Raw genomic sequence first — 26,073 nt, 5'->3', positions numbered from 1 at the left:
TTACCTATTTACAGTTCAAGTGAATTTCCAAGACAGTGGAATTTGGAAGCTCTGACTTTAGCCCTGAAATTCCACATTCCTGCTCTTCCTAGACTTCCTTAGCCTACTGAGCCGCCTTGTAGCTATCTCCATAGCAAAGCAGGGCCTCTCCCGGCAGGTAAACCTGCCTGGTGATTCCGCCCCTCAGGGGCGTGGCAGTACTATTTCCTGGAACAATCTCACTGGGGTGCCTCCACTTTGCTTTTGCACTCGACTACTCTGCTGCCTCCTCTGCAGCTGCCGGACCTGCTTCTGCTGCTGCTCAGGTAACTCTAGTCTCTTGTTGGCACCAGAATAGGCCGCGGTGGTTAATAAAAGGTTTCAACATGTGCCTTCTTGTCTGCTTTCCTGCCACTTTCTTTCATGATCTTTCTTTGTTTATTCCTTAGGGAGAGCATCTGGGGATTACCTTGCAGACCACTGAGAAGATGATGAGCTCAAGCTATTCGAGTGAGATGAGCAGCAGCAGCTTTGGGACTCAGCAGTCCCCAGAGGTGCTGCCATGCCAGCCCCAGCATTACCACTGCTACCGTCAGTCAAGCCAAGCTCAGCAGCCTCCAGAAAAAAATATAGTGTACCAGCGAGTGAGGACTTACAGTGGGCCCATGAACAAGGTGGTTCAGACTTTGGACCCTGTCGGCTCAGGAGAAGTGCTCTCCCCTCTCAAAACTGCCTCCTCCTACCAAAGCTTGGTTTGGAGCGACCATTCCCAGGTACCACAAAGGCAGCTATGTCAAAGAGGGGGAAATCTTGAACTCGTTTATTCTCTTCCTGCTTCTCTGGCTCTGTTCTACAGAATATTATCTCTTGGATTGCACTTTTATATTCAATATAAGGTCATCCAAATTCCATCTCCTGGCTGTCCTTTTCTAGTGCTGTAGCCATTTGTTTATCAGTTTACTAATGCTTGTAACCATTTGTTTATCAGTTCCAATGATTTTCACAATCTAACTAGAATATAGGATGATTCATTTTTGTGGAATTAGATTGGAATATCTAATCTGAGGTATTCTTTTCCTCCTACCATAAAGCAATCCTCAACTTTTTATAAAATGAGTTCTCACTGCTTCACTTCATATCAAAAGTAAACAGCTTTTTTAAAAAATCAAATATGGTGATGCAGGGAAAATGGTATGTATGGAGTGACACGCAGTTATTTGTGTTTAGCAAATAGTATACTGCTCCAGGATAAGTGACAGGCACAAATGTCTATTTGAATTGTTATATGTGTTTAGTCTTCTGAAAATGACACACTGGTTCTTGTATAGTCAAGGTGGATAATTTATGTCTTAGTAGAAGGAATATTGAAAGTGAATATAGAATTGAGGAAGGCACGATATAAGCAGTTGTTATATGAAAGCTAAAAATAGTGGAAGTCTAAGACACCCTTTAAAATAAAATAAATTTGTTTTAAAAGGGGTTAGTTTAATATCTGTGCTAATAATCTTGCCAATGAATGTGAAAGAACATTGCAAGACAATATAAAAATAACAGCTCTATGTCTGTTTTCATCTTTGACTGTCTTTACATTAAAGTTTCATGTCTTAAAGCTTTCTGGAAACTTCTGTCCAAACTGAAATTATGCTTCAAGATATAAGTAGTACTGTATCAAAAAGTACAGCTCAAAAAGTAACCATCAGAATGATATCCTTATGCTGATTTGAAATAATATGGATTATTTTCCCCAAAACAACAATTTTAAGTTGTATGTGAAACAACATGTATAAGGGATATAATAAAGCTCTTTTAAAAAGAAGTTTTTAAAGATATAGGTAAATGAACAACTATAAGGGCCACAATTTTACTGTTTTACTTCACTCCTAGCTTAAATTGAGGGGGAAATTAAGAAGAAAAACCCAAGCATTTACTGGCAATAATTACCTATTTGAGAAAAATGCCACCTGCATTGAAGTCAAAGGGAAGAAAAAGTCAAAACTATTATTTTGTGATAATAATAATGCAAATGTGCATTCAAATATTAAGCATTAGGATGTTAATGAACAACATAGTAGCTGTCACCTATATTCCTGAGTAGCCTCAAAACAATGCAGAAGTTGGAAACAGCAAGTTGCCACTATCATGGGTATGCTAAAATTACCCTGACGTTATTATTAACATCTTATCAACTTCCTAGTAAAAGAAAAATAAATAGGAAAAAAAATTAAAGCTGAAATTTGGCAAGTTATAAACATTGACCACAGAACAGCTTTTAGGGTCACACTTTATTGTATACTTCATAGTTTAACTTTCTTTTTAAATAAACCTGGCCCACGCTGGTTGAGCTTTTTACAAGAATCACCTTCTTTCTACCAGATATTTGCTAAGTGATCCTCATAGAACTAGCTCCATCCTGAAATGTAGTTCCCCAAAGGAATTTACAAAGAGCCTTAAGGACAGAAAGTATCACCACAGAAACTGAGAAAAGAGATTGGAATAGAGGGTGAAGTCTGAAGTTATTTATAGTTGACAAGAAAGAAAAGGGCTGGGTGAGGAAGAGGGAGGTAAAATTTCAAGCTGAGTTACATATCAAAGGGCATTCATAAATCTTCTAAAAGATAATTTGGCAAGAAAGCTTTAAGATACCTGTCACAAAGAATGTGACTAAGAAACTATTATTTTATTTACTTTCTTCCTGTTTAGTGACAGGATGGCATTGTATAAGGTAAGATCTAAAATTGACCTGAAATTACCTTCATGTTAATGAAATGGGTAAGATGTGGTAGCAGCTTTATTATATACCATGCCTAGCACAAGAAAGAAGTACACATTACTTAATACCTTTTTCATTTAGCTTTATTTTTTTAAATACTCTCCTTAATATGCCATGTTTCAAAGACATTTTGAGTTGGTATATAGCAATTATTCTGATGCTTGAGTTTGTGACCATGGCAGCTAGGAAAATGGGTTGGTTATCATGAATTCAATTAAACTTTTACTTTAATTGTTTTTAGCATTTTTGTGTTTGGATGATATTAAAAGAATTCATAAGATTAAAAATATATATCGTTGCCAGTAGTAAAATATGATCCCTTTGAGAAACTGAAATGATATTGCGCTGCTTTTCTTTTTTAGTTTGTGTAGTAGACATTTTAGATTTAAACAAATGCTTTGTGCAAGACTTTAATATTTTCTATTTCTGGCTTTTTAGCACACGTTTTTCCTTTATTGCTTTCTTATGAACTAAAATAGTGTTTATAGACATAAACATATTTTAAATTTCTCCAAATATAATGTTTGTTTCTTATCTACAATTGATCAGATATATTTTATGATTCTCTCAGTATTATTTTGTCTGACTGATAGAATGTTTCTCAGAAAAAATTGAACATAGAAACCAGTTGCAGGTGAAATTATCTAAATTGATGATAGAATTAAAATTACTAAGTTTATTCATATGAACTGGAAGAATCAGAAGCAGATATAATCAAGGTCATAGGTGAATTTTAGAACTGAATGTAGTCTTATAAATAAATGGAGTTCTAGAAAATACATGAAACTAAAGAGAACAAAAACTTTTTGTCTCAACCTTTTAAAAGGCTTGAATGTTAAACACCCATCATTAATTCAAAATGAAATACTGCCTCAAATGAACAGCATTGATGTTAATACACGTTGGACATAAATATTTCTCTTTCATTAATTTTAGCTTTTTATGATGTTCAAGATATTTTCCATGCATACAGAACAGTTCTGTTATGACAGAGAAATTGATCAAAATAAAATAGTTTTAATACCCATCATTCATTGAGCACATATTTATTAAGTGCCTGTTATGTAGGAAGCACCATGATTATCTAAATACCCATTTGCTTATTTAGGGAGAGTCATTATTGAGGACAGAAAAACATGATCTGGGGGCTTCCTAGGTGGTGCTAGTGGTAAAGAACCTGCTGCCAATGCAAGAGACATAACAGATGTGGGTTTGATCCCTGAGTTGGGAAGATCCCCTGGAGGAGGGCATGGCAACCCACTCCGGTACTCTTGCCTGGAGAATCTCATGGACAAAGAAGCCTGGCCGGCTACAATCCATAGGGTCACAAAGAGTCGAACAAGACAGAAGCAACTTAGAATCCATGCATGCATACATGATCTAGTCTGTAGGTGTTCTGTATGTCTATATTTCATTTTAAAATATTATTTTGTGCTTTAGCCATCAATATTTTACTGAATAAAATGTTTTGATGCAAGAAAAGACCTCTTAGAAATTGTCTTATATGGATGACCATTCATTTAAATTTTAAGCTTGCAACAAAATTTAACTCCAGAAAGCAACTTGGGGAAGAATATGAGTTTATGAATGATCTCTGCTCTCAGAATTATTCAGCTTGGGCTTTTCTTTGTTTACATGATTTTTTTTTTCTTTTTCTTTGGTAACAAAGATTGTGGATAGCTCCTTTACTATGCCAGGATTTCTATACACTATCAGAAAATGTTCCTCTTCTGTGGGGATGGGTGTGTTGTTTTGATAAATTGTTGTTCAAAGGCGTGGTCACTAAAGTGAATGATTGTTCAGGGAAGTAGGTTGCCTGAAAAAGGAATGAGGTCATAGGATAAAGAGCCCTGAGTTTTCAGCTTTGGTCATTCCTTTTGTGCTTATAATTAAATGAAGCTATAGAAATTGAGTGCAATACTTTGGCCACCTCATGCGAAGAGTTGACTCATTGGCAAAGACTCTGATGCTGGGAGGGATTGGGGGCAAAAGGAGAAGGGGACGACAGAGGTGAGATGGCTGGATGGCATCACTGACTCGATGGACGTGAGTCTCAGTGAACTCCGGGAGTTGGTGATGGACAGGGAGGCCTGGCGTGCTGCGATTCATGGGGTCGCAAAGAGTCAGACACGACTGAGCGACTGATCTGATCTGATCTGATAGAAATTGAGTACAACTAATTGCTAGGTGAAAATGCCCTTGCCAACTGTCTTTTGTATAAGGGAAGTCTGACAAATTGCTGGGCCTGTTTTCAGTCAATAGCACTAACAAGCTATAATTGTGTGTGTGTGTGTGTGTGTGTGTGTGTGTGTGAAGGTGGTGGGGGAAATGGGGAGGGAGGTGACTTTTAACTGTTGTGATTCAAATTTTTTTTTCTTGACAATTCTTGGTAAAATAACTGCAAGATTTGCCATGCTCTTAAAGCCTATTTCAAAGTGAAAACCTTTCTAAACATGTATATTTGAGCCAACATTTTCTTCACAACAGAAGCCATCTTAATAGCCATCCCTTTTTGACTTCCAATGGAACATATACATTTCTAATTCTTAAAAACAAAAAAACATGCACTGCAAAGTGACTGGATACTTTATTTTCTCTCCTAGTATTTCCTTCAGTAAAAGAGAAAGAATCCAAGAATGGGTCTCTTGAGTGTCAGAGTTTCCTTGGAGGGAAGCTGTGAGGGGAAGGAATTCCATTACCCTTGCATTCTATAGCTTTCTTTACATGGGAACAGAATCACAAATTTTATCCTAAATTGAGGAAGTGTTTGTTTCATCTAAACAGAGATCATTACAACTTAATCTGTTTCTTTCTGTACAAAGTTCAGAACAGCATCTCAACAATAACCTAAGACAGGTGTTTAACCATGTTGCTGGCTTTAAAAGGTTCTAGGTAAAGCATCTCCCATACTATTCAGACAATTTATTCAAATGACAGTTTGCCTTGGGAAATTCTGTCAGCATAAATGTCAGGTGGTTTTTAAAGATACTACTTCTTTTGAAACTGTTCAGTCACCATTATTACAGTCAGTGATTCTTATAGTCATATATGAAACGAATCGCCAGTCCAGGTTCGATGCATGATACTGGATGCTTGGGGCTGGTGCACTGAGACGACCCAGAGGGATGGTACGGGGAGGGAGGAAGGAGTGGGGGTTCAGGATGGGGAACATGTGTATACCTGTGGCAGATTCATGTTGATGTATGGCAAAACCAATACAATATTGTAAAGTAATTAACCTCCAATTAAAATAAATAAATTTATATTTAAAAAATTAAATTAAAAAAAAAAACTGACAGAAGCACCTATAAGGCTCCCATGGTTTTTTTTCTTGGAACAGTGTATTACTTATTAATTATAAGTAAAGTTTTAAAATTCAAATTAGGCAACATGAAAGAGTTGTGTTCAACAAGTTTCCAAATATTTAGCAAACAAAGTCCTGTACTATGTATGTAATTTTTATTATTTAATTCTCATCCCAACAGTCTTGCTGTCTCTCCTTTATGCATTGCACCAAAGTCTTGAACTATTTGATAGGACCTATCAATAGGAAAATGAAAACCAATAGGTATTGACTAAAGATGTTTATATTTTGTGGAGCCTAAAGATCAGTCACAGAGAACATTGTGTGGAGAAAATGGCTGTACAAGTGAATCTATGTGTAATGTCTCAGGGAGAGCTACAAATAAGTAGCCTCCCAACCCAGGGATCTTCCCAACTCAGGGATCAAACCCAGGTCTCCTGCATTGCAGACAGGCGCTTTACCATCTGAGCCACCAGGGAAGCAAGCAGAGTTGTAATGAGTATCAAATGAGATAACATGTGAAGGTGTCCAGCACAGAGTTATCACTTTATAATTCTTTCCATTCATATTATTGATTTATAAAAATATAGCCAACAGAAACCACTAGCTGCACAGATAAAATATGATAATAAATTAAATAATATATGAATAGTCTATCATGAATATGAGCTTTGCTGGTGGCTCAGATGGTAAAGCGTATGCCTTCAATGCTCGAAACCCTGGTTTGATCCATGGGTCAGGAAATACCATGGAGAAGGAAATGGCAACCAGTACTCTTGCCTGGAAAATGTCCATGGACTGAGGAGCCTCGTAGGCTACAGTCCATGGGGGTCACAAAGAGTCGGACAAGACAGTGAATTCACTTTCTTTCTTTTCTTTTCACATTTAAGTTAATTAAAATTAAAACTAATTATTCAGTTCCTCAGTCACAATAGCCACGTTTAAGTGCTCAACAGCCACAGGTGGCTAATGACTACTATCTGTACAGCAAAGATATAAGGTATTTCCACCACTGCAGAGAGTTCTACTGGACACTGCAGATATATATATATATATATATATATATATATATATATATGCATATGTATATATACATACATACATACATACATTCAAGCTGCTCATTTAAATATAGAAATATATCTAAAGTCATCACATTCAAAGAAATTCATGGTGGTGCAGGTGTGCCATCAAACTGCTGCCAATGTACCTGATCAGCTTTAATGGACACATAGGAATGAAACAGAATATGAAGCCATGAACTTTCAAAGTATATGTTTAGAAAGACTATTTCAGTAGAAGAATTAAATTCATGAATCTTCTTTAAAAAGTGAAATGAAGTATTTTTATTTATATATGTACATACAGTCACCCTTTGTTATCCAAATGGGATTGGTACCTGGATCCCCACTCCAGATACCAAAATCCACAGATGCTCAAATATCTTATATAAAATGGCCTAATATTTACATATAACCTATGCATAGCATTCCATGTATTTTAAATCGTCTTTAGATCTGTAAATACAATATAAATGCTGTATAAATAGTAGTCAGAACACATCAAATTCAAGTTTTGCTTTTTGAAGCTTTCCAGATTTTTATTTTCCTAATATTTTCAGTCCTCTGTTGGTTGAATTTGCAGATGCAGAAGCCATGGATACGGAGGGCTGACTATCTATCTTTTATATAATTTCCCCAGAACCTTACTTTTTGAGAGAAAAATTAAAAAAAATTATTTATTTATTCATTTTTTGGCTGTGCTGGGTCTTCAGTGCTGTGTTCAGGCTTTCTCTAGTTGCGGTGTGTGGCATCTAGAGTGTGGGCTCAGTAGTTGTGGTGCACCAGCCTCATTGCTCCACAGCATGGCACAAATTGCCTCTTTAAAAACATGAACAACACAGAAATATAAGAAAGTTATTTAATAAGTCAATCAGTTTTCTATTTTAGTTCTTGGATCTTATTAAGCATCTGGATTTGACTTGTTTATATTTGGTTAAAACTTTTTTTTTCCCTTTGGACAAATATTTATCATTATTTAATATGCCAAATATTGTTGAAGGGTTTGTCATTCTGATTTGTCATGTAATTTCCCTGGAATATTGTTGTGATTCTTCCTTTAACCAAATTAACTTAGAGCTGTTAATTACACTGCTTATAGGAATATTCTTTCTACCTCTCCTGTATATTTAAGGGAAATGTTTTTATTTACTGAATCTTACTCAATGACCTTGTAATTGGTTTAGCATATCAGTTATGTGCCCTGAGATTGTTTCATAAAAGCTACTTCTACTGTTCAGTACTCATCCACATATGAAAATACATTTAGAACTCTCCAAGGAAATATTTTTATCTTCAAGCATAGTATTTACCCATTTCTCCTTAGCATAGACTTCAGCTTGGATGTATATATCTCTGAATAAAATTATTTTAAAATCTTCACAAACTCTATTGCACCTAAGAATATTTTACTTACTTAAATTATCTATAAACACCTCATATCACTCTACTGCTCAATAAAACTTCAGTGATACTCAGTGTCTATGAATTTCTTAGTCTGACTTTCAAAGCCCTCCAATTATTTGGCTCTCAAGGGACCTTGTTTCCGGGAACTCCTCTTTTAGTGTTCTATGTTTCAGCCAAAATGTAAACTGTTGTTCTTTAAATATAGCCCCTCATTTTCCACAACTATGTCTTTGTGCATGATACTCTTATATTTGAAATGTCCCTATTCTCTATTCTCACCAATCTAGATATGTTGAAATTATAGTAATTTTTCAAGAAATTTTCCTGAAGTGTAACCTTGTGATGAAATCTTTAGTTGTCCCAGGCTAAAGTTACCTCTTAGCGCTGGAAACTCCCAGAGTAAGTTCCTTGTAGCTTTTATGATACTATACTTTATTGTTATTTACAATAATAGTTTTTACCCCTGCTGCTGCTACTAAGTCGCTTCAGTCGTGTCCGACTCTGTGCAACTCCATGGACGGCAGCCCACCAGGCTCCGCTGTCCCTGGGATTCTCCAGGCAAGAGTACTGGAGTAGGTTGCCATTGCCTTCTCCAATGCATGAAAGTGAAAAGCGGAAGTGAAGTCACTCAGTTGTGTCTGACTCCCTGCGACCCCATGGACTGCAGCCTACCAGGCTCCTCCGTCCATGGGATTCTCCAGGCAAGAGTATTGGAGTGGGTTGCCATTGCCTTCTCCGAGTTTTTACCCCTAACTGATTGTAACTTTGGTGAGGGTAGAAAGTGTATTCTGTCTTTTCTGTCTCTTTCATTACCACTACATAACAAGTATTGAACAAATATCTTAGTTACATATGTTACCAATCTATTAAAAATAATGCCTCATATTAATAGATGCTATGTTTTATTTTTCAAAAATTTTATATACATTACTTACTAGAACTCCAAAAAATAAATAGAACAACATACATTGGGTATTATTTGTTGTACAAATAAAAATATTGAAGTGTAAACAGCTCAAAATAACTTGTCCAAGTTAGAAAAGCTAGTTAATGAATGTCCTGAGTTGAAATATCAGCTCTTTATCAGCTATCTCCCTTAATTAACCTTAGCTAGATATTAAAGAATTTTTAGTTAAAACAAGTTAATATTTTTTAGTTTCAGCAGATCATTTCACAGTTACCATTACTGTATTTTTTCCATTCTAATGTTTTGTTATCAGAGGGGAAAGTATCAAAAATGTATTAAAGGACAAAGTAGATTTTGTTCTGACTTTCAAGGTGTTGCCCTGAAATAATCCTGGAATTTAGAGTATGTTTTAACTTTTTAAGGTTTCCCTTATGTTGTTGTTCAGCTTTTAGGTCGTGAATGACTTGCCACCTCATGGCAAGCTGCATGCAGCATGCCAGGCTCCACTGCTCTTAACTATGTCCCAGAATTTGCTCAAACTCATGTCCATTGAGTTGGTGATGCCATCCAACCATCTCATCCTCTGCCACCCCCTTCTCCTTTTACCTTCAATCTTTCCCAGCATCAGAGTCTTTTTGAATGAGTCAGTTCTTCTCATCAGGTGGCCAAAGTATTGGGTTTCAGCTTCAACATCAGCCCTTCCAATAAATATTCTGGGTTGACTTCCTTTAGATTGACTGGTTTCATCATCTTGCAGTCCAAGAGACTCAAGAATCTTCTTTAGCACCACAGTTCAAAAGCATCAGTGCTTCAGTGCTCAACCTTCTTTATGGTCCAACTCTCATATCCATGCATGACTACTGGAAAAACCACAGCTTTCACTACATGGACCTTTGTTGGCAAGGTGATATCTCTGTTTTCTAATAGACTGTCTTGGTTTATCATAGCTTTCCTTCCAAGGAATAAGGCTTTTTAAATTTCATGGCTGCAGTCACCGTCTACAGTGATTTTGGAGCCCAAGAAAATAAAACATGTAAGTGCTTCCACTTTTTCATTTTCTATTTGCAAGAAGTAATGGGACCGGATGCCATGATCTTAGTTTCTTGAATGTTGAGTTTTAAGCTGGCATTTTCTCTCTCCTCCTTCACCCTCATCAAGAAGCTCTCTAGTTCCTCTTCACTTTCTGCCATTAGAGTGGTATCACCTGCATATCTAAAGTTGTTGATATTTCTCTGGGCAATCTAAATTCCAGCTTGTGGTTCATCCACCCCAGCATTTTGAATGATGTCTGTCAGTCAGTTAGTCAGTTCAGTCATTCAGTTGTGTCCAACTCTTTGTGACCCCATGGACTGCAGCACACCAGGCTTCCCTGTCTATCACCAACTCCCGGAGCTTGCTCAAATTCATGTCCATCAAGTTGGTGATGAAATCCAACCATCTCATCCTCTGTCATCCCCTTCTCCTCCTGCCTTCAATCTTTCCCAGCATCAGGGTCTTTACCAATGATGTAGTCTGCATATAAGTTAAAGAAGCAGGGTGACAATATACAGCCTTGTCGTACGCCTTTCCCAATCTGGAACCAGTCCGTTGCTCCATGTCCAGTTTTAACTGTTGCTTCACGCCCCCCATACAGATTTCTCAGGAGACAGGTAAGATGGTCTGATGTTCCCATCTCTTTAAGAATTTTCCACAGTTTGTTGTGATTGCTACATTCAAAGGCTTCCACGTAGTTGATGAAACAGAAGTAGATGTTTGTCTGGAATACCTTTACTTTCTCTGTGATCGAACAGATTTTGCCAATTTGATCTCTGGTTCCTCGCCTCTTGGAGACCCAGCTTGTTCATGTGGAAATTATTGGTTCATGTACTGTTGAAGGCTAGCTTGAAGGATTTTGAGCACTATTATGCTAGCATGTGAAATGAGTACAATTGTGCAGTAGTTTGAACATTCTTTGGCACTGCCTTTCTTTGGGATTGAAATGAAAACTAACATTTTCCAGTCCTGTGATCACTGCTGAGTTTTCCTAATTTGCAGCAGCATCTTTTAGGATTTTAAATAGCTCAGCTGGGATTCCACCATGTCCACTAGCGTTGCTTGTAGTAATGCTTAGGAAGCTAAGGCCCACTTGACTTCACACTCCAGGATGTCTGGCCCTAGGTGAGTGATCACACCATTGTGGTTACCTGGGTCATTAAGAACTTTTTAATATAGTTCTGTGTATTCTTGCCACCTCTTCTTAATCTCTTCTGCTTCTATTAGGTCTTTACTGTTTCAGTCCTTTATTGTGTCCATTTTTACACGATATATTTTTTTGATATCTCCCGTTTTCTTAAGGACATATCTAGTCTTTCCCATTCTATTGTTTGCTTCTATTTCTTTGCATTGTTCATTTAAGAAGGCCTTCTTATCTCTTCTTGCTATACTATGGAACCCTGCATTCAGTTGAGTATATTTTTCCCTTTCTCCCTTGCCTTTCACTTTTCTTCTTTCCTCAGCTATTTGTAAAGCCTCTTCAGACAATCATTTTGACTTCTTGCATTTCTTTTTCTTGGGGATGGTTTTGGTCAGTGACTCCTGTACAATGTTAGGAACCTCTGTCCATAGTTCTTCAGGCACTCTGTCTACCAGATCTAACCCCTTATTTGTCACCTCCACTCTATAATCATAAGGAATCTTATTTAGGTCATACCTGAATTGCCTAGTGGCTTTCCATACTTTCTCAGTTTAAGCCTGAGTTTTACCATAAGAAGATTATGATCTGCACCACAGTCGGCTTCAGGTCTTGTTTTTGCTGCCTGTGTAGAGCTTCTCCATCCTCAGCTGCAAAAAATATAATCAATCCGATTTCAATATTGACCATCTGGTGATGTCCATATGTAGAGTCATCTCTTGGGTTGTTGGAAGAGGGTGTTTGTTATGACCCTGGTGGCTCAGAGGATAAAGTGTCTGCCTGCAATGCAGGAGACCCGGGTTAGATCACTGGGTTGGGAAGATCCCCTGGAGAAGGAAATGGCAACCCACTCCAGTATTCTTGCCTGGAGAATACCATGGACAGAGGATCCTGGCGGGCTACAGTCCATGGGGTCGCAAAGAGTTGGACACGACTGAGCAACTTCACACACATGATGAAAAGGGCATCTTTTTTTTAATATTAGTTCTAGAAGATGTTTTGGGTCTTCATAGAACCAGGTAACTTCAGCTTCTTTGGCATTGATAGTTGGAGCATAGACTTGGATTACTGTGATGTTGAATGGTTTGCCTTGGAAACAAACCAATCTCATTCTGTCACTTTTGAGATTGCATCCAAGTACTACATTTCAGATTCTTGTTGACTCTGAGGGCTACTCCATTTCTTCTAATGGATTTTTGTTCACAGTAGTAGATATAATGGTCATCTGAATTAAATGTGCCCATTCCCATCCATTTTGGGCTTCCCTCATAGCTTAGTTGGTAAAGAATCTGCCTGCAGTGTAGGAGACCTGGGTTCGACTCCTGGGTCAGGAAAATCCCCTGGAAAAGGAAATGGCAACCCACTCCAGTATTGCCTGGAGAATCCCATGGACAGAGGAGCCTAGGAGGCTACAGTCCAGGGAGTTCACAAGAGTCAGACATGACTTAGCAACTAAACCACCACCACCATCCATTTTAGTTTACTCACTTCTAAGATGCTGATGTTCACTCTTGCCATCTCCTATTTGACCACTTCCAATTTACCTTGATTCATGGACCTAACATTCATCCACAACTGATCATTGTTTGCACTTTGGCTCAGATGCTTCATTCTTTCTGGAGCTGTTATTTCCCTCCACTCTTCTCCAGTAGCATATTGAACACCTTCTGACCTTAGGACTCATCTTCTGGTGTCCTATCTTTTTGCCTTTTCATACTGTTCATGGTGTTCTCATGGCAAGAATACTGGAGTTGTTTACCATTCCCTCTTCCAGTGAACCACATTTTTTTCAGAACTCCTGACTAGGACCTATCCATCTTGGATGGTCCTGCATGTCATGCCTCATAGCTTCATTGAGTTACTCAAGCCCCTTTGCCAAGACAAAACAGTGTTCCATGAAGGGGAATACAGAGTATGTTTTAAGATTTTAAAGTTTCCCTTCTAACCTAAAGGAAAATAACACCTCTCCAGCTTCTGCTTTCCCTTTTATCTCCACTGCATTGAACTATTCAGAAGCTATTTCATTGAGGTAAGTAAGAAATTGGCACTATTTGCATTTCATGTGATTTTTTAACTCTAAATTAATAGCTATTTTAACATACAGAAATAAAATACATGTTTTGTGACTAGTGAATTCTCCCTAAGATGACTAGAGTTTCCCAGCTCTCATTTAGAGAACAATTATCCAAGGACATAGAGAAATAATACCCCCAAAGCAGACTGATCTTTCTTTCAGATGCCAATAGCTTATTTTAACAATTTGCTTTCTTTCAGATGCCAATAGCTTATTTTAACAATTTGCTGTCTTAGAGTGCTACCTAAGAGTATTGAATACTGCTACTGCTGCTAAGTCGCTTCAGTCGTGTCCCGACTCTGTGCGACCCCATAGGCAGCAGCCCACCAGGCTCCCCCGTCCCTGGGATTCTCCAGGAAAGAACACTGGAGTGGGTTGCCATTTCCTTCTCCAATGCATGAAAGTGAAAAAATAAAGTGAAGTCACTCACTCATGTCCAACTCCTAGTGATCCCATGGACTGTAGCCCACCAGGCCCCGCCGTCCATGGGATTTTCCAGGCAAGAGTACTGGAGTGGTGTGCCATCGCCTTCTCTGAAGAGTATTGAATACTTTATTACATTTCTGATTCTTTTAAATATTTTCTTTCTCATTCAAAATTTAATTTTCTTTTTAAAATTTTCTCCTCTTTTTTCTTGTCTTTTATTTTTAAAAATTTATTTATTTTAAATGAAACAAAGATTAATATTTTTAATGATAAAAGGTACAATTCACAAAGAAGATAGACATCATAAACCATTAGACACCTTAACAACAAAAAACACAGATACATAGAGCAAAAATCAGAAGAAGTATAAGGGAAAGAAAAATATATAATCATAGTGCAACATATTAATATTTCTCCGAGAATATTTTATGAAGTGCAGAAAAAATAAGAATAGGAACATCTTGAATGATGTCACTGATAGTTTAAATATAATGATATTATACTTAATTAACATATTAATCATATTCTACACAAATACATTTAAAATTTTGTATCTCATACTTTCTTATTAGATGTCCATATGGCTTATTTAACTTATATGCAGAGTACATCATGGAAACGCTGGGCAGGAAGAAGCACAAGCTGAAATCACATTTCTGGGAGAAATATCAGTAACCTCAGATATGCAGATGACACCACCCTTATGGCAGAAAGTGAAGAAGTACTAAAGATCCTCTTGATGAAACTAAAAAAGGAGAGTGAAAATGTTTGCTTAAAGCTCAACATTCAGAAAACCAAGATCATGGCATCTGGTCCCATCACTTCATGGCAAATAGATAGGAAAACAGTGGAAACAGTGGCTGCTGACTTTATTTTTGGGGGCTCCAAAATCACTGCAGATGGTGATTGCAGCCATGAAATAAAAGACGCTTACTCCTTGGAAGGAAAGTTATGACCAACCTAGACAGCATATTAAAAAGCAGAAACATTACTTTGCCAACAAAGGTCCGTCTAGTCAAGGCTATGGTTTTTCCTGTGGTCATGTATGGATGTGAGAGTTGGACTGTGAAGAAGGCTGAGCACCGAAGAATTGATGCTTTTGAACTGTGGTGTTGGAGAAGACGCTTGAGAGTCCCTTGGACAGCAAGGAGATCCAACCAGTCCATCCTAAAGGAGATCAGTCCTGGGTATTCATTGGAAGGACAGATGTTGAAGCTGAAACCCCAATACTTTGGCCACCTGATGCAAAGAGCTGACTCATTTGAAAAGACCCTGATGCTGGGAAAGAGTAAAGGTGGGAGGAGAAGGGGATGGCAGAGGATGAGATGATTGAATGGCATCACTGACTCAATGGGCATGAGTTTGGGTAGGCTCTGGGAGTTTGTGATGGACAGGGAGGCCTGGCATGCTGCAGTTTGTGGGGTGGCAAAGAGTCGGACACAACTGAGAGACTGAACTGAACTGAGGGGTGTTTAGAAAAACTAGCAAAAAATAAACAGTACTAAATTTAAAAAAGCAGAATTCTTTTTGTGTGTGTGATTTAGTTATACGTATATACATATAATATTTTTGAAATTATTTTCCATTATAAGTTATTACAGGTCATTTACTATAGTTCCCTGTGCTATACAGTAAACTTTTTTGGCTTGTTGCTTATATATATATATTTTTTTTTTTAACTTAAATTTATCTATTTAATTGGAGGCTAATTACTTTACAATATTTTATTGGTTTTTCCATACATCAGTATGAATCCACCACGGGTGTACACGTGTTCCCCATCCTGAAACCACCTCCCCCCTCCCTCCGCATACCATCCCTTTGGGTCATCCCAGTGCACCAGCCCCAAGCGTCGTGCATTGAACCTGGACTGGCAATTCGTTTCTTATATGATATTATACATGTTTCAATGCTATGCTCCCAAATCATCCCGCCCTCTCCTTCTCCCACAGAGTCCAAAAGACTGTTGTATACATCTGTGTCTCTTTTGTTGTCTTGCATACAGGGTTATCATTACCATCTTTCTAAATTCCATATATATGTGTTAGTATACTGTATTGATGTTTTCCTTTCTGACTTACTTCACTCTGTATAATCGGCTCCAGTTTCATCCACTTCATTAGAACTGATTCAAATGTATTCTTTTTAATGGCTGAGTAATACTTCATTGTGTATATGTAGCACAGCTTTCTTATCCATTCATCTGCTGATGGACATCTAGGTTGCTTCCATGTCCTGGCTATTATAAACAGTGCTGCGATGAACATTGGGGTACATGTGTCTCTTTCAATTCTGGTTTCCTCGGTTTGTATGCCCAGTAGTGGGATAACTGGGTCACAAGGCAGTTCTATTTCCAGTTTTTTAAGGAATCTCCACACTGTTCTTCATAGTGGCTGTACTAGTTTGCATTCCCACCAACAGTGTAAGAGGGTTCCCTTTTCTCCACACCCTCTCCAGCATTTATTGCTTGTAGACTTTTGGATCGCAGCCATTCTGACTGGCGTGAAATGATACCTCATAGTGGTTTTGATTTGCATTTCTCTGATAATGAGTGATGTTGAGCATCGTTTCATGTGTTTGTTACCATCTGTATACCTTCTTTGAAGAAATGTCTGCTTAGTTCTTTGGCCCATTTTTTGATTGGGCCATTTATTTTTCTGGAGTTGAGCTGCTTGTATATTTTTGAGATTAGTTGTTTGTCAGTTGCTTCATTTACTATTATTTTCTCCCATTCTGAAGGCTGTCTTTTCACCTTGCTTATAGTTTCCTTTGATGTGCAGAAGCTTTTAATTTTAATTAGGTCCCATTTGTTTATTTTTGCTTTTATTTCCAGTATTCTGGTAGGTGAGTCATAGAGGATCCTGCTGTGATTTATGTCAGAGAGTGTTTTGCCTATGTTCTCTTCTAGGAGTTTTATAGTTTCTGGTTTTACGTTTAGATCTTTAATCCATTTTGAGTTTATTTTGGTATATGGTGTTAGAAAGTGTTCTAGTTTCATTCTTTTACAAGTGATTGACCAGTTTTTCCAGCACCACTTGTTAAAGAGATTGTCTTTTCTCCATTGTATATTCTTGCCTCCTTTGCCAAAGATAAGAGGTCCATAGGTGTGTGGATTTATCTCTGGGCTTTCTATTTTGTTCCATTGATCTATATTTCTGTCTTTGTGCCAGTACCATACTGTCTTGATGACTGTGGCTTTGTAGTAGAGCCTGAAGGCAGGCAGGTTGATTCCTCCAGTTACATTCTTCTTTCTCAAGATTGCTTTGGCTATGCCAGATTTTTTGTATTTCCATAGAAATTGTGAAATTATTTGTTCTAGCTCTGTGAAAAATACCGTTGGTGGCTTGACAGGGATTGCATTGGATCTATAGATTGCTTTCAGTTGTATACTCATTTTCACTATATTGATTCTTCCAAACCATGAACATGGTATATTTCTCCATCTATTAGTGTCCTCTTTGATTTCTTTCACCAGTGTCTCATAGTTTTCTATATATAGGTCTTTAGTTTCTTTAGATATATTCCTAAGTATTTTATTATTTTCATTCCAATGGTGAATGGAATTGTTTCCTTAATTTCTCTATTTTCTCATTATTAGGGTACAGGAATGCAAGAAATTTCTGTTTGTCGATTTTATATCCTGCAACTTTAGTATATTCATTGTTTAGCTCTAGTAATTTTCTGATGGAGTCTTTAGGGTTTTCTATGTAGGATCATCTCATCTGCAAACAGTGAGAGTTTTGCTTCTTCTTTTCCAATCTGGATTCCTTTTATTTGTTTCTCTGCTCTGATTGCTGTGGCCAAAACTTCCAAAACTATGTTGAATAGTAGCAGTGAAAGTGGGTACCCTTGTCCTGTTCCTGACTTTAGGGGAAATGCTTTCAATTTTTCACCATTGAGGATAATGTTTGCTGTGGGTTTGTCATATACAGCTTTTATTATGTTGAGGTATGTTCCTTCTATTCCTGCTTTCTGCAAAGTTTTTATCATAAATGGATGTTGAATTTTGTTAAAGGCTTTCTCTGCATCTATTGAGATAATCATATGGCTTTTATTTTTCAATGTGTTAATGTGGTGTATTACATTGATTGACTTGCGGATATTGAAGAATCCTCGCATCCCCGGGATAAAGCCCAACTGGTCATGGTGTATGATCTTTTTAATGTGTTGTTGGATTCTGATTGCTAGAATTTTGTTAAGGAGTTTTGCATCTATGTTCATCAGTGATATTGGCCTGTAGTTTTCTTTTTTGTGGCATCTTTGTCAGGTTTTGGTATTAGGGTGATGGTGGCCTCATAGAATGAGTTTGGAAGTTGAGGTTCCTCTGCAGTTTTCTGGAAGAGGTTGAGTAAGATAGGTGTTAGCTCATCTCTAACTTTTTGGTAGAATTCAGCTGTGAAGCCGTCAGGACCTGGGCTTTTGTTTGCTGGAAGATTTCTGATTACAGTTTCAATTTCCGTGCTTGTGATGGGTCTGTTAAGATTTTCTATTTCTTCCTGGTTCAGTTTTGGAAAGCTGTCCTTTTCTAAGAATTTGCCCATTTCATCCAAGTTGTCCATTTTATTGGCATGTAATTGCTGATAGCAGTCTCTTATGATCCTTTGTGTTTCTGTCTTGTCTGTTGTGATCTCTCTATTTTCATTTCTAATTTTATTGATTTGATTTTTCTCCCTTTGTTTCTTGATGAGTCTGGCTAATGGTTTGTCAATTTTATTTATCCTTTCAAGGAACCAGCTTTTGGCTTTGTTGATTTTTTTTCTATGGTCTCTTTTGTTTCTTTTGCATTTATTTCTGCCCTAATTTTTAAGATTTCTTTCATTCTACTAACCCTGGGGTTCTTAATTTCTTCCTTTTCTAGGTGCTTTAGGTGTAGAGTTAGGTTATTTATTTGACTTTTTTCTTGTTTCTTGAGGTATGCTTGTATTGCTATGAACTTTCCCCTTAGGACTGCTTTTGCAGTGTCCCACAGGTTTGGGGTTGTTGTGTTTTCATTTTCATTCATTTCTATGCATATTTTGATTTATTTTTTTATTTCTTCTGTAATTTGTTGGTTATTCAGCAGCGTGTTGTTCAGCCTACACATGTTGGAATTTTTAATAGTTTTTCTCCTGTAATTGAGATCTAATCTTACTGCACTGTGGTCAGAAAAGATGCTTGGAATGATTTCAGTTTTTTTGAATTTACCAATGCTATATTTATGACCCAGGATGTGATCTATCCTGGAGAACGTTCCATGTGTGCTTGAGAAAAAGGTGAAATTCATTGTTTGGGGGTGAAATGTCCTACAGATATCAATTAGGTCTAACTGGTCCATTGTATCATTTAAAATTTGTGTTTCCTTGTTAATTTTCTGTTTAGTTGATCTGTCCATAGGTGTGAGTGGGGTATTAAAGGTCTCCCACTATTATTGTATTATTGTTAATTTCCCCTTTCATACTTTTTAGCATTTGTCTTACATATTGTGGTGCTCCTATATTGGGTGCGTATATATTTATAATCGTTATATCTTCTTCTTAGATTGATCCTTTTTTCATCATGTAGTGTCCTTCTTTGTCTCTTTTCACAGACTTTGTTTTAAAGTCTATTTTATCTGATATGAGTATTGCTACTTCTGCTTTCTTTTGGTTTCTATTTGCATGGATTATCTTTTGCCAGCCCTTCACTTTCAGTCTGTATATGTCCCCTGTTTTGAGGTGGGTCACTTGTAGCCAAAGTATATAGGGGTCTTGTTTTTGCATCCATTCAGCCAGTCTTTGTCTTTTGGTTGCGGCACTCAACCCATTTATGTTTAAGGTAATTATTGATAAGTATGATCCTGTTACTATTTACTTTATTGTTTTGGGTTCGAGTTTATACACCCTTTTTGTGTTTCTTGTCTAGAGAATATCCTTTAGCATTTGTTGGAGAGCTGGTTTGGTGGTGCTGAGTTGTCTCAGCTTTTGCTTGTCTGTAAAGCTTTTGATTTCTCCTTCATATTTGAATGAGATCCTTGCTGGGTACAGTAATCAGGGCTGTAGGTTATTTTCTTTCATCACTTTAAGTATGTCTTGCCATTCCCTCCTGGCCTGAAGAGTTTCTATTGAAAGATCAGCTATTATCCTTATGGGAATCTCCTTGTGTGTTATTTGTTGTTTTTCCCTTGCTGCTTTTCATATTTGTTTTTTGTGTTTGATCTTAGTTAATTTGATTAATATGTGTCTTGGGGTGTTTAGCCTTGGGTTTATCCTGTTTGGGACTCTCTGGGTTTCTTGAACTTGGGTGATTATTTCCTTCCCCATTTTGGGGAAGTTTTCAAGTATTTTTTCATTGTCTTTCTTTTTTTCTTCTTCTGGGATTCCTATGATTTGAATGTTAGGGCGTTTAATATTGTCCTGGAGGTCTCTGAGATTGTCCTCATTTCTTTTAATTCATTTTTCTTTTTTCCTCTCATCAGAGGAAAATCTCATCATTTATTTCTACCATTCTATCTTCTACTTCACTAATCCTATCTTCTGCCTCTGTTATACTACTATTTGCTGCCTCCAGAGTGTTTTTGATCTCATTTATTGTATTATTCATTACATATTGACTCTTTTTTATTTCTTCTAGGTCTTTGTTAAACCTTTCTTGCATCTTCTCAATCCTTGTCTCCAGGCTATTTATCTGTGATTCCATTTTGATTTCAAGATTTTGGATCAGTTTCACTATCATTATTCGGAATTCTTTATCAGGTAGATTCCCTATCTCTTCCTCTTTCGTTTGGTTTGGTGGGCATTTATCCTGTTCCTTTATCTGCTGGGTATTCCTCTGTGTCTTCATCTTGTTTATATTGCTGAGTTTGGGGTGGCCTTTCTGTATTTTGGAGGTTTGTGGAGTTCTCTTTATTGTGGGGTTTCCTCGCTGTGGGTGGAGTTGTGCAGGTGGCTTGTCAAGGTTTCCTGGTTAGGGAAGTTTATGTCGGTATTCTGGTGGGTGGAGCTGGATTTCTTCTCTCTGGAATGCAATGAAGTGTCCAGCAATGAGTTATGAGATGTCAGTGGGTTTGGAGTACCTTTGGGCAGCCTGTATATTCAAGCTCAGGGCTGTGTTCTTGTGTTGCTGCAGAATTTTCTTGGTATGTCTTGCTCTGGAACTTGTTGGCCCTTGGGTGGTGCTTCGTTTCAGTGTACATATGGAGGTGTTTGATGAGCTCCTGTCGATTAATGTTCCCCTGGAGTCAGGAGTTCTCTGGTGTTCTCAGGATTTGGACTTAAGCCTCCTGCTTCTGGTTTTCAGTTGTATTTTTACAGTAGTCTCAAGACTTCTCCATCTATACAACACCATTGATAAAATATCTAGGTTAAAGATGCAAAGTTTCTCCACAGTGAGGGACACCCAGAGAGGTTCACAGAGTTACATGGAGAAGAGAAGAGGGAGGAGGGAGTTAGAAGTGACCTGAATGAGATGAGGTGGAATCAAAAGAGGAGAGAACAAGCTAGCCAGTGATCACTTCCTTATGTGCACTTCACAGTCTGGGCTGCTCAGAGATGTTCACAGATTTATACAGAGACGAGAAAATGTAAGATGGAGACAGAGGTGGCCAGGAGGATAAAGGGGGAGAATCAAAAGGAGAGAAACAGATCTAGCCAGTAATCAGTTCCCTAAGTATTCTCCACCATCTGGAACACACAAAGAGATTCACAGAGTTGAGTAGAGAAGAGAAGGGGGAGGGAGGAGATAGAGGCGACCTGGTAGAGTAAAAGGAGAGTCCAAAGCGGGAGAGAGCAGTCAAGCCAATAATCTCGCTCCCAAGTAAAAATGGGTACTGAAGATTTGGTTCTTAAAGGTACAAAATTGATAACAAATACCAGAAAGTAAAGATTAAAAATCTAGAGTAGAGGTTGGATTTTCAAAAATACAATATTAAAGAAAAGAAAAAAAAACAAAAAACAAAAAACAAAGTCATAAAAATTATAAAATATATATATATATGAAGTTTGCTTTAAAAAATAGGGTCTCTTTTTTCTTTTTGCAAAGTAATAGTAGGTTATAAAAATGAAAATTAAAAGGGTAATAGAGGACTTAAAATTTAAAAAAACATTAAAAAAAAGAATGATAATTAAAATAGTAAAAATATATCTAAGACTTTCTTTGGTGTTGTGGGCAGTGTGGGGTCAGTTCATTTTCAAATAGTTCCTTGGTCCGGCTTATATTTCTCAAGATCTATAGGTACCTTCCTATGTAGTCGGTACTAACTACAGAGTTTTAATCTATTGCACCTGTCACTTCCAAGGCAGTTCCCTCTTTTTAGCTTCTTCTGTTTGCTGGTCTCTTCAGTGTTTGATTTCCACCCTGATACAAGAGGGCGGTGGTGGACACTTTTTTAAGCTCACTTGTTCAGTCGTGCTGTGGGGAGGGAGGGACGCTGCCAACAAATAACACTGGCGCGTGCTCATAGTGTCTCAGCCACACTGAACCTGCTTCCACTCACGGCGCATGTGCCTTCCCTGCCTATACTGCTCAGGCTCTAGGTTGGTCCACCGGGAACTGTCTGAAGCTGGCCCTGGGCTGCCTGCACCTCCTAGGTCTAAGCCGCTCAGGTTCAGAAACTCAGGTAGTCCTCAGAGGCGCAGACTCTGTTGGGCCTGAGTTTTGTGCCCTTCCCAGGTCCGAGCAGCTCAGGTGATGAGGTATTTGGTGAGCGTTGTTGCTGGGACTTATTGCCTCCCCTGTCCCTGCTGCTAGGTTTTCTGGGTGTATAACCAGCGCACCTTCTCAGGTGGATATTGACTGTCCAGAACCCCAAGAAGTCTTAGTTAGCAAAGAAGCCTGCTTGCAGTTTGGTAGATAATGTTTCTCTGGGGCTTAGTTTCCCCCCTTCCAGCTCTGGCTGCCTGTCACCAGAGGGGGATGGTCTTCAGCGGGCTAGCTCTGTTCAGGTCTTTGTTCTGTGAGCAGGCCTGGCGGTGTCTTAGGTTAGGGCCTTTCACGTGGTAGCTATCCCACAGTCTGGTTTTGCTAGCCCAAGTTAGTTCCCTCAGATTGCCCTCAGGGCATTCAGGCTCGATCCTTACTCTAAGCAATGCAGCCCGTGCCTCCCTGCTCAGCCCCCGCTTGCTAGTGGCGGGTGCAAGCGTCTGTGCTGCTTCTCCACTGGGGGAGATACTGTTGGGCACGTAATCTGTGGGTTTTAATTATTTATTTATTTTTCCTCCCAGTTATGTTGCCCTCTGTGGTTCCAAGGCTTGCCACAGACTCGGCAGTGAGAGTGCTTCCTGGTGTTTGGAAACCTCTCTTTTTAAGACTCCCTTCCTGGGATGGAGCTCCGTCCCTACCTCTTTTGTGTCTTTTTTTGTCTTTTATATTTTTTCCAACCTCCTTTCAAAGACAATGGGCTGCTTTTCTGGGTGCCTGATGTCCTCTGCCGGCATTCAGAAGTTGTTTTGTGGAATGTCCTCAGCGTTTAAATGTTCTTTTGATGAATTTGTGGGGGAGAAGGTGGTCTCCCCAACCTATTCCTCTGCCATCTTAGGACCACCCCCTCTATATATATTTTAAAATTAGAAATTCAGCACTATTTTCATACAAAGTCAAACAAGTGGAATCAAATGTCACATTTTTTAGTTAGGCAAAATTTCATACTTTTTCTAAAATATATATATTATACATATTATTTATATATTTGTATACAAAAACTTTTCTACTATGGTTGATAAAGGTTTGAGAAAGAACATAAAAAAAAAAAAAAGAAATGGAGAAATTGGAGAACATAAACTAAATGAAATGGGAGCACTGACTATGAAATAGAAAAAGTGAAACAAACTAGATGAAAGTAAAAGATGCTCATATAATCTGATTGTTTTTAAACATTGCTGCTCATTGGAAATATATCTGGAGTTCTGGCCAAAGAAAAGTAATACCTTGGCATTTGTATTTTTCAAAAAATTCCAAGATAATTCTGATATACATATGAATTTTTAAAAGTTTTTTTCTATTATGGATTTTTCTATTAAATGGTAGTTTTGGAGATATAGAATTCTGTAATTTTTCTGTTGACCAATCATGATACAGTAGTGTTAAGTAACAGTTGCATATTCACAATAGTAAAAGATGTTTATCAGTTTCACAATCAATAACAAGACAAAAAATAAAAGATAAATTACAATTGCAAGCCATAACGGAAACATGATTAACCTAACAATACAAAATACTTACATACAATTTGGGGGGTCAAGCAGGGTGATGTGGTGTGGAAGTGCATACATGCACATGTTTTCTTCCATTCTGCTGGTCTGTGTTTTTGGTTGGCACATTTAATCATTTATATTTAAGGTAATTATTGATAAGTATGATCCTATTATGATTTTCTCCATTGTTTAGGGTTTATTTTCTGTAGGTAGGGCTTTTCCTTATTTTCTGCTTAGAGAAGTTCCTTTAGCATTTGCTGTAAAAGTGGTTTGATCTTGCCGAATTCTTTTAACTTTTGCTTGTCTGGAAAGCTCCAAAAAAGCAGATTGATTTTAATACACTCTGATCAAAAATTGGTAATGCCATGTGTACTTTATAAAAGGAGGAGGAGAAGAAAGAGGGGAAGAGGGAGGAGTGAGGAAGAGAAGGAGAAGGAAAAGGGTAGGGAGGAGGAGGAAAGGGAAGAGCACTGCTACAACTTTCCCAAAGTAGAAAATGACTTTAAACTTTGTGGGGAAAACAGTCTTGGCTTTCATATTAAGCTTGAACCTACTTAATTATAAACATAATTAATTTCCAACAAAACTTTACATAAAGAATGTTGCCAACAGGGTTATTAATCAGGAGTATTGAAGCAGGGCAAAGACTAATAGAGTTTTGCCAAGAGAACGCACTGGTCATAGCAAACACCCTCTTCCAACAACACAAGAGAAGACTCTATACATGGACATCACCAGATGGTCAACACCAAAATCAGATTGATTATATTCTTTGCAGGCAAAGATGGAGAAGCTCTATACAGTCAGCAAAAACAAGACCGGGAGAAGACTATGACTCAGACCATGAACTCCTTATTGCCAAAGTCAGACTTAAATTGAAGAAAGTAGGGAAAACCACTAGACCATTCAGGTATGACCTAAATCAAATCCCTTGATTATACAGTGGAAGTGAGAAATAGATTTAAGGGATTAGATCTGATAGATAGAGTGCCTGATGAACTATGGAATGAGGTTCGTGACATTGTACAGGAGACAGGGATCAAGATCATCCCCATGGAAAAGAAATGAAAAAAAGCAAAATGGCTGTCTGGGGAGGCCTTACAAATAGCTGTGAAAAGAAGAGAAGCAAAAAGCAAAGGAGAAAAGGAAAGATATAAGGATTTATGTTAACTATATACAAATAAGTGACATTGAAAATTAAATATTAATGTAGGCTATCAAGAGAGAGATTTAGATTTCTATTCCTGAGATGCCTTTAAAATTGACATCTTCATTCATTAATTTATAAACATTTTTGATCACTTCCTTATCCACTCCAGCACTCTTGCCTGGAAAATCCCATGGATGGAGGAGCCTGATAGGCTACAGTCCATGGGGTCGCAAAGACTTGGACACGACTGAGCGACTTCACTTCACTTCACTTCACTTCACTTCACTTGTGGAATGACTTGCTGCAATTCTGCCTAGAGCTAGATGTCGCTGAAAATATCTTTCATCATCAAGACAATGTTCATTTTGGACATTTACTCACACTACTTACCTAATTCTGTAGACTTTCAAGGGGAAAGAGTTTTCTTTAGCAAGTCTTTCTTTAATTAATAAACCTTATATTCAGATAGGCTTTTCCCCCTTATGACAATTTAATACTGCTGCAATTTAAATTCATGCTGATCACTACCATATATCGTAATCTCTTTGACCCATACAAAGCTACCACTTTAATATTTTACTTTTTGTAGTTATTCCATTTTCCCTTTGTTTTCATAAGGGTTGTATGAGAAAGCCATATTTGCCTAGGTCAGTTCTAATAATGAAGGCTCAAAACAACTAAAT

At 37.7% G+C, this 26,073-nt stretch overlaps 1 protein-coding gene across 1 annotated transcript in view; it reads left to right on the top strand.

Annotated features, from left to right (window-relative positions):
* Positions 1 to 221: 221 nt before the first annotated feature.
* POF1B (POF1B, actin binding protein) overlaps positions 222 to 26,073 on the top strand; it is a 100,287-nt gene continuing 74,435 nt past the window's right edge. Inside the window, 2 exon segments of the mRNA XM_027534638.1 lie at positions 222 to 305; positions 429 to 752. Of these exon segments, the coding sequence (XP_027390439.1) occupies positions 468 to 752 (285 nt within the window). The 5' untranslated portion in view covers positions 222 to 305; positions 429 to 467.

The sequence above is a fragment of the Bos indicus x Bos taurus genome, chromosome X (genome assembly GCF_003369695.1).
Source record: "Bos indicus x Bos taurus breed Angus x Brahman F1 hybrid chromosome X, Bos_hybrid_MaternalHap_v2.0, whole genome shotgun sequence".
NCBI classification, from domain to species: Eukaryota; Metazoa; Chordata; class Mammalia; order Artiodactyla; family Bovidae; genus Bos; species Bos indicus x Bos taurus.
The sequence above is the reverse complement of the archived record's forward strand: the minus strand, read 5'-3'. Positions and strand labels throughout refer to the sequence as shown.